Source organism: Chenopodium quinoa, unplaced genomic scaffold, assembly GCF_001683475.1.
Source record: "Chenopodium quinoa cultivar QQ74 unplaced genomic scaffold, ASM168347v1, whole genome shotgun sequence".
Lineage (NCBI taxonomy): Eukaryota > Viridiplantae > Streptophyta > Magnoliopsida > Caryophyllales > Amaranthaceae > Chenopodium > Chenopodium quinoa.
The window spans coordinates 465434-474916 of NW_018742483.1; the positions used below are offsets into that span (position 1 = coordinate 465434).

At 31.5% G+C, this 9483-nt stretch overlaps 1 protein-coding gene across 1 annotated transcript; it reads left to right on the forward strand.

The window, feature by feature from the left end:
- Positions 1–1810: 1810 nt before the first annotated feature.
- LOC110719097 (protein trichome birefringence-like 3) lies at positions 1811–7845 on the forward strand. The gene is made up of 4 exons (XM_021897996.1): positions 1811–2689; positions 2811–2985; positions 5799–5983; positions 6745–7845. Exons 1-4 carry the CDS (start codon positions 2238–2240, stop codon positions 7226–7228), a joined length of 1296 nt encoding a protein of 431 aa, XP_021753688.1. The 5' UTR covers positions 1811–2237; the 3' UTR covers positions 7229–7845.
- The last annotated feature ends 1638 nt before the right edge of the window (positions 7846–9483 follow it).

Consider the following 9483-nt stretch of genomic DNA (forward strand, 5'->3'; position numbering starts at 1 on the left):
GGCCGGGAAGTATAATTCAGATCACAAAATTAAAAGTTAGTGAGTTGTCAATTTATCATTGCTAAGTTTAAGAGAGCTGAATTGGTCTGAATAACGGGATACTAAGCTCCTGCACCGTGTGTTCAAACCTTGTTTCCTTCCCTTGCTTTGGCTTTGTTTATTTTGTCAAGCTCTCTTTGATTATCAACCTATCAAGTCAATACCATTGAAATTTAAAAATTTTGTAAGAAGTACTAAACTATATGCAAGTATTTTCTTTTTTTTTTTATAAACCAGTATCTTCTTATTTTATATACTTCTAAAGTTGTCACCTAATTACCTACATGTATCATTGGTAGGCCTATACAAAATTATCCGAGAATCCGAAAAGCTGATAAGCCGAACAACAATTGATCGGAAATTTTGAAAATCTGATCCGAGTTTTCTTTTGGGGTCGGATAAAAGTGGATATCGGATACAGATTTGGATATTGATTTTCAAAATTTCGGATATCCGAAACATAAAGCCTAAAATAGTGAAATATATATAAAATTTTTAAATTGTTCTTATAAAATTATTAACTTATTATAATATTCTTAATATATTTGATGATAATATTTATTGCAGAAGAACTACTATTTTGTTTAAATATGTTGTACAACTTAGCGATAAAAAAGTAGTAAAATTAGTGAAATTTAGAAAGTAATCATAATAAATTTTACTTAAGATTGGATATTGATATCCGAAGTTTCTGATGCGAAAATTTTGGATATCCGAATAACGAATATCTATCCGAAGTTTTCAAATCAGATTTGGATATCAATTTCTAATATCCGAATATTCGGATAATTGATCCGTGAACATACCTAATCATTGGTACTCTTACCGTCTCATAATATAATGTCTATTTTATTTTGTTAGTTAAATTTTATATATTTGACTAAAAATTCTCATAACATATAACAATGCGAGCCTCCGAGGTACTATTAAGTTCACTTTAGCTTGTAGTTTTATAATATCAACTTCTTATAATTTTAGTATATCCATGATTAAAGATATTGATTATTAAAGGTACTTTTTGAACAATGGCAAAATAAAACCCAAACTATAGTATGGGAGGAAGTATATGTTATATACTTTTTTTTTAGTGTGTATTTAAATTTAGGTGGATGATTATTAATTTCTTAAATAATAAAAAATATTTTGTTACAAGTAAAGAAATTCAAAGTATTTGAGATTATAATATAAAATGACTGTATAATTTTGTTTAATAGCACAAGCCTCCAAAAGGTTTAAGATGGCCCTGGTCAAACTGGTACGGTGATGGGGCGGTGGTGAGGATGGTGGCAATGCTGTTGTATTGTTGTTGCATGAAAAAAAGGTTTAAAAGGTCACGTGATCGGCACGTCGGTGGTCATTGCTAAAAAACTTAGTCAACCGTGAAAATTCGGTACGGTGAAGAGTAGTTTTTAACAAATAGTCCTTTATACTACTTTCGTTTCCTATGACTCACAACAAAGAGACTATGCGAGGACTACAGGCATTCGATATGATTCACCCATTTAAATTCACTCGCGGATGACTAATGGATCGGATGGGGGTAAGAGGTTTTGTGGGAGATGGGTTTTCCGGATGCGGGTGAAGCTCCATTGACCCGAATTCGATCCATTGCCATTTCTAAAGACAAGAGATAATAGAAGTAAAAGGGGTAATTTTAATGCCTATATATACTAGACCTTGGATCCAAAGAATCTAAAAGAAGCTTTCTTGAAATCACTTCTATACAAATAACAACTAGAGATTAGGATCTCCTTTATGTAACTATACATTCTCTCCTTTTGTACAAAACATATACGGATTGGTAACAAAATGACTTTGTTCATACATGTTTAACGTATATACAATACCCTTCAAAACTGAAATTTGTAATTACGAATAAAGACATGTGTCTTTTGTTTAATGACAGAATGTCTTTCCTTTGACTTTGTATAATTGATTAACAATTCACTTGCAAACAATCGAACAAAATTATAAAAACCTAAAAAAAAATAAATAAATAAATAAATAAATAAATGAAGTAAAAAATGTATACTGGATCAGACATATATACAATATTACAATGATCCAAATAATGTAATGTGCAAACATGTAATGTATTATCTTGCCTAAACAAATAATGTACACATTATATATCAATTCACTTTACTAATTTAGATCCAAACACCCCATGTAATACAACAGAAAAAGAGTTTTAAGTAATGGAGTTGATTCCCACCATAAATTACACTTGGAAACTTTGTGTAATAGCTAGTTTATTTGGTTGTCTATCCATCTTTCTTTTCCTAACTGAAAATTACCAAGATCTAACGCTATTTATCGCTGGAAGCTCCGTCGTCGAATTTAAACAATTTGATGTAGCAAATACACCAAAAAAAACCATTGTTTCCGAGCCTGAAAATCCTAATTTATTGCTATTTAGTTCAAATAATCCACCATCTATTGCTAACATGATAAAAAAACCAAAGTCAACTCAAGAAAAAAAATGCAACATGTTTGATGGTAGATGGGTTTACAAGCCAGATCAAAAGCCTTACTATGATACAAATACATGTCCATTTATTGAAGAAAAGATGAACTGCCAACAGAATGGAAGGCTCGATTTCGAGTATGAGAAATGGAGATGGGAAGCTAAAGATTGCGAAATACCATTGTGAGTATGTAGATTAATTTCTCTCCTAATTTTTTTGTACAATATAATGTTATATTGCTTATCATATGCAAAGAAATACTTAACATGATCGAAAAATTATTATATCTTTTCTTTTTCCTAGGTTTAACGGAAGAGATATGCTTGAAAAGCTTAGAAACAAGAGGTTGATTATGGTAGGAGATTCACTAAATAGAAACATGTGGGAGTCTCTCGCTTGCCTTCTATATACATCTGTTCCATCTTCGACCGTGGATATTGATGCTAATGGTTCAGATTATAAGGTGTTTAAGGCAAAGGTATGCAATGTATCTTTTCATGTTATTTTTCTGTAACTTTTTTAGGTGACATTTAGTTTGAAATTGTTTGATTTAGTCCAAATTTTAATTTATTGGCCCAATATCCTGTTGGAGTGTATGCGCATGCATGTTCTAAAAGATTCCGGATTTATAAAGGTTTTTTCTTGCTCACGATTTCTTGATTTATGTAGAAACTTATGTCATGCAAGTCTCTTGATATTGCGGAGAATACTTGAAATTCAAAAGGATTCTAAATATTGTATACATTTCTTTAATCTCCATCTTCAACTATAAATATTAGTGTTGGGCATTTTAATTTAAAATAGAAAAACAAGAAGTTGTACACAAGCTAATAAACATTCCTACATATCAACCACCTTATATTATCCCCTAATTTACTAAATCACTATACCCTTTTGCACTACTCGTATGTCATTTAGGGTTTTTGTATACTCCAATATTTTGCTCATATATAATGAATATTCAGGCACTTGTTTTTAATTGAAAATAGTATAGTGCACCCGGGTGCACCATGCACATGGTGCACCCGAAAAGAACATTAAACATATTTTAAAGAACATGGGCAAAAAAAAGAACATGCTAGTCTTTGAAAAAGAACATACCTGTGTTTGACAAAAGAGCATGTTTGTGTTTGGCAAGAACATGACATTACAAAGAACATAAAGTCTTTACAAAAAGAACATGTTATTTTTCATGGTTATTTGGGTGGTTAAACATGTTTGAAAAAGAACATTATATTTGACAAAAAAGAACATGTTTGTGTTTGACAAAGATATAAGTGATCATTGGACGGACCGGGCCAAGGTTAAAAAATCAGCTCACTTCTCGAGTCGGGCCAAGTTTTGGGCTGAACTTTTTGTGCCCAAACCTGCTCAAAATGGTTCGGCCGTGCGGGCTTTTCGTGTTGAGTATAAAAATTTAACTAAAATGCATAATAACGCAATCCCAAACCCGCCCAAAAATTTAAATTTACGGGCCGGGTCCGACCGAATTTGGGGGTGAAAATTTTTTGCCCAAAACCCGTCCAAAATCAAGTCGGGTCGGTCTAACTTTGATCACCTCTAACCAAATAACATAAAGTCTTTACAAAAAGAACATGATAATATAGTAAAGAACATGTTCTTTTTTCTAGTTTTTCGGGTGATTTTTTTTTTTTTTTTTTTTTTTTTTTTTTTTTTTTTTTTTAAATGTACATACATTAAAGAACATATTGTATAATATAAACAACATATAGTTCAAACTCAAAGAACATATTAATCAAATTTAAAGAACATATTATGCTCACGTTCTTTATAAATATTTATAATGTTCTTTTTTTCGCCCATGTTCTTTTAAATATAATTAATGTTCTTTCCGGGTGCACCAACCATACATTAGTTTTTAATGGAGTATTTGACAATTTTCTCAGGTACATTAAATCGTGTGTCCATTTTAATTTATTATTCTTACCTCAATTCTTCCTATATTGCTACATCTTTGCTTCGCTTATGCACTCTCAAACCTAATCTAAATCACTTTTTAAAGAAGTATTATCATACACTAATTACCAAAATAAGTATATTTAACAATATGTGGAGTTAAAATATCAATATAGGTATCAATCATACTCATAATTTTTATACTCAATATATTTTTATAATATCAAAACAATCCAAATATATTAAAATAAAATTAATTAAGAGGTTTAAAGAAGCGAATTTAGAGATTGAAAAGTATGAATTCATTGGATTTGTATTGTCCGTAGGTGTAAAACAATGATTATAATACAAACCTTTTTTATTTTGGAAAAATGGAATCTAAAAATTCAACCTTTGGCCGGTCAAATAATAAAAATCCAACCTTTCATTAATCTCACAAAAATTCAACCTTTGTCTCCCACCTTTTTTGACAGATCCATTATCTGTTGATAACCGATTTTTGTAAGTTACATGCCACGTGTCAGCTATTAATTGGTCAATTATTTTTTTAATTATTTTAAAAAAATTAAAAGAAAAAAAAAGCCCATCCCCACCGTAGGTAACCTCCCAATTCCCCTGCCACCACTACCACCTTAGGGTGGTCGATTTTTGAAGGGGAGGGGGTTAGGGTGGTCGGTTTTTGAAGGGGAGGGGATTAGGGTGGTAGGATTTTGAAGGGGAGGGGATTAGGGTGGTCGGATTTTGAAGGGGAGGGGGTTAGGGTGGTCGATTTTTGAAGGGGAGGGGTTGGGTGGTCGGTTTTTGAAGGGGAGGGGGTTGGGTGGTCGTGGTTGGGTGGTTTTGGGTCGGTGACCGGAAAACATGGAGGGGAAGGAAAGAGAAAGGAAGGAGGAAGGAGGAAGGAGAAAGAAAAAAAAAAAGAAAAAAAAAATTTAACCTGTTTAGTAGGTTCAAGGTCAAATGGACCTGTCAAAGAACGTGGGGGACAAAGGTTGAATTTTTGTGAAATTAATGGAAGGTTGAATTTTTATTGTCAAACCGGTCAAAGGTTGGATTTTTAGATTCCATTTTTCCTACAACTTATCATGTTCTCTAGTTACATTAAATCGTATCATTTCAAAGTTTCCTAAAAATTTATGTAGGTGTATATAAGATTTGATCATGTGCCCTAAAGTTATATCACAAAACTTTAACTAATGAACAGTGCAATATTTGATTTCAAAGTTTTGAGGTAATATATTTATAAATGAAAATGTATCGACTCATAGGCTCATAGCTTAAAAGTTAAAACTAGTTAATGTAGAAGAAGTTAATCTATAGAAGAAGAATTGCCTCATTATCACAAGTATAATAATCTTTTTCATTGATTTGCAGGAGTATAACACTGTTATCGAATTTTATTGGAGCCCATTTTTAATAGAATTCGATAAAAATCACAACAGTGGGAAAAATGTTCTAGTTTTAGACAAGATTTCGCCCAATTCAGAGCAATGGCAAGGAGCTGATATTATGGTATTCAATTCAGGGCATTGGTATACTCACACAAGAAAATTGAAAGCGTAAGTATTATAACAATCAACATTTTTTAAATTTGTCATGATATAAATTCTTTGAAAGTGCAAGTAGAACATATCATATAAGTCATGTTAAATTAGACGTGAATTTGGTTGTCCATGTTCTATTAGACGTTAATTTGGTCATAAATTGCACAATAATTATACAAGCTGGCAAGAGGGAATAAGAAAATCAACCTTTTTTAATGTTTTGTTTTTGTTTAGAACCCAATTACTATTTTATTATCCATATCACTAATAACAATTTTTAAAACTAAATAGTAAGATTAAACTATAAATTAATCTTTTGTAAAAAAAAAAAACTATAAATTAATCCGTTATCTTTAGAATTATAGATTATCATGTGCATCAAGATTCTTCCAAAATTAAAAAAATGAATTCCTTAACTCTACCATTGACTTGGGCATAAAGTTTGCATTTTACTTGGCCAACTTAGGCTAGGCCATCTAGTATGGTCGAAGCACTAGATTTGGACCTTGTGACATTATAAGGCCTTCCACCAAGCCACCGGCCCAATACCATTGCAACTATGTTGGACTTCGGACTATGGTTTGTTTTTTTTTTTTTTTTTTTTTAGCGAAGAAATTGGTGGATAAGGTGTTAAAATGAAATAGGCATTTTATTTCAACAATCAACACGAGTTGAGTTTTGTGGAAAATAGTAGACTAGATGTTTGATAAAATTATATCGTCAAATATTACCCTTTTTTTTTTTCTAATCAAATTACAAAAATGTACATTGTACAGGTGGGAGTTATTTCAATACAAAGGAAAATTGTCGGAAACGATGGCAGTAGACCTTGCTTATGATAGGGCCATGAAAACATGGGCAAAATGGATCGAAACAAACGTAAATCCAAAGAAAACAAAAGTAATCTTTAGGAGCATTTCAGGACAACACACAAGTGAACCATGGTGCTACAACTATACCCAACCTTTCAAGGATGATTCCTTCGAAAACGCTTTCCCGAAATCATTGATCAATATCATTGAGAGCTTGATCGAAGGAATGAGTAAAGTACAAGTGAAGTACTTGAACATAACCAAGCTTACTGACTATAGAATTGATGCACATTCTTCAGTGTATTGGAGTAACTCGACATGGAAGATGGTTGCCATAAAATCTAAACAGTATCTTTCGTCGTATGCTGATTGTATTCATTGGTGCCTTCCCGGATTGCCGGATACTTGGAATGAATTGTTATATGCAACTCTTTTCTTCGATATTTGAGAAACTAAAATAGGTATTGTTTTAATGTATGTTAATAACAATTTTATTTTTTTATTTTTTTTGTTTTTTTTTTTGGGTAGTGTATCAATGAATTTTGTCAATGAAATTGGTACATAATTAATTTATTCAATTACTACTTGCATTAGTCTAGTTGGATATGAAAAAAAAAATACAAGTTTATTGTTATTTGAATGATATACAGTACTACAACACGGGGTGAATTGTAGTATGTTTCTAGTGCCTAATTTTCTCGGAATATAAACTGATCGCTATTAGAAAGTTAGACAATGTAAAACGGATTTTACCAGGAAATCATCCAGGGCCTAATTGGAAGTAAAACCTCGACCCTCTAAGGATTTCAAACCAAATAAATCCAATATAATAGGCCAAACACTCCTATTTGCAACCTATTACAATTAGACCTTTCTCACAAGTTTCTACTCGAAAACTTACTACTTGATAGGACCCTATCCTACCCAGCCTAAGTCTCGAACTTAGATTCACACAACACTCTTAAAGTACTATTCACTTGGCCTCTCACTAGAAGATCACTCGGCTGCACCTTAAAAGCTCACACTTTGCACTCTTAAAATTATCATAAACGAGAATTCTCACGAGCTCTCACACCCCAATACATAAAACACTCAATACCCTTTTTCCCTTTATAAGATCTCAAAGAATAACTCTAAATACAAATCAATTAATAAAGAGATAAAACTAATATGATGGACACTCGAGATTTGTCTGGAACTTATTAATGGACGAACTAAAACAAACAAGGTTTGACTTAGCTTTGTGGTGAAGGATTAAACCATTAAGCACGCCCACTCCACTTCATCAGCCTCAACTTTGAATGAATACATATGAGTATTTTCATAGTACACCCAAATCATTCTTTTCGTAAAAGATAAGTTTTATCAAAATTAAAGATATGTTTAAAAGATATTTTCCAAAGATAAGTTTTCCAAAAATGTACTTTTTTTTTACGTTAATAATATATATTCTGTCAATAATAAGATATATCTACCATAAAATCATATTTTATTTCAAACTTATATTTTTCAAATATACTAGCTTATCTTTTTACAAAAGATATACTTATCATAAAATTAGATTTTATTCAAAACTTATTTTTGCTGAAAATACTTTCCAAAAATAACTTATCTTTTTCCCAAAGGGATTTACTAGAAAATAAATATCTTTATTATGTAAAACCAAATTCCTAAAAGATATGCACGTATAGGTAAATATTTATATCATTAAAACCGACTTTTAACGACTTTCTGGAACTCTGACAGTCTTTGAGTTCCTGACAAAACAGTAACTCTAATTTCATTGACTATGAGTAGTTCATCTTGGTTCTATAGACTTGTTCAAGACTGACTTTTGTGTCCAACATACTTACATGAATCCTAGAGAAATATACTTTGATTTCTTCGTCTTCATGTTGTTTCTCTAAAACTCTTGCTCTAGAATCTTGTAGTATTGATGTATTCTATATCTTGGGGCAACGTTCCACTTGCTGTCACTCTTGTTCATTTCTTATTGGAACTCGCAGACCAGGTTCCTTCTAGAGCTTGCTGTCACTTGCAATCTTGTTAGGGAACACCTCATGAACCTGTTAAGGAACATGCTCTAGCTCTTGTAGGAAATCCTGCCGAAAGTTTCTTCTACATCTTGTTAGAGAATATCTTCAAGTTCCTTCGTGGTTTGGTTCTCACGGGAGAACCTACTTTAGTTTCATTCATTCTCTCATGTTCCTCTTGCAATCTTCTAGGTTCCAACCCATTGACTTCACCTAAGTCAGTTCCTTTCTTCACATAAACACTTAAGAGAACATTAGATTAAGTTTGTTTGTCATAAGCAAACTTCAAGTTAGATAGCTAATTAAACTTAAAGCAACATAAATACTCATACACATATACGTACAACGTAACTCATGTATGCATAGATTACTCACCTCATGAAGCTACCATATACAAACACCTACTTACATATATAGTTACCTTCATGGTTCCTTCGCCATCATCATGTTTATCAACCATAACACTCATCATTGTTCTTGTTCATCTATTTCTTATCTTATATTGCTCAAATTCCTTATATATATATATATATATATATATATATATATATATATATATATATATATATATATATATATATATACTTGTCATAGCTTAGGTTCATTGTATCTTATTCCAAGCATAACTTTGTCTTTCTATGCACAACTTAACAAACACGTTAAATAGATA

Coding starts and splice junctions, on each gene's coding strand:
- LOC110719097 (XM_021897996.1), top strand. CDS start 2,238: ATGGAGTTGATTCCCACCATAAATTACACTTGGAAACTTTGTGTAATA. Junction 2,986..5,798: donor ATAAGGTGTTTAAGGCAAAG/GTATGCAATGTA, acceptor ATTGATTTGCAG/GAGTATAACACTGTTATCGA. Junction 5,984..6,744: donor CACACAAGAAAATTGAAAGC/GTAAGTATTATA, acceptor TACATTGTACAG/GTGGGAGTTATTTCAATACA.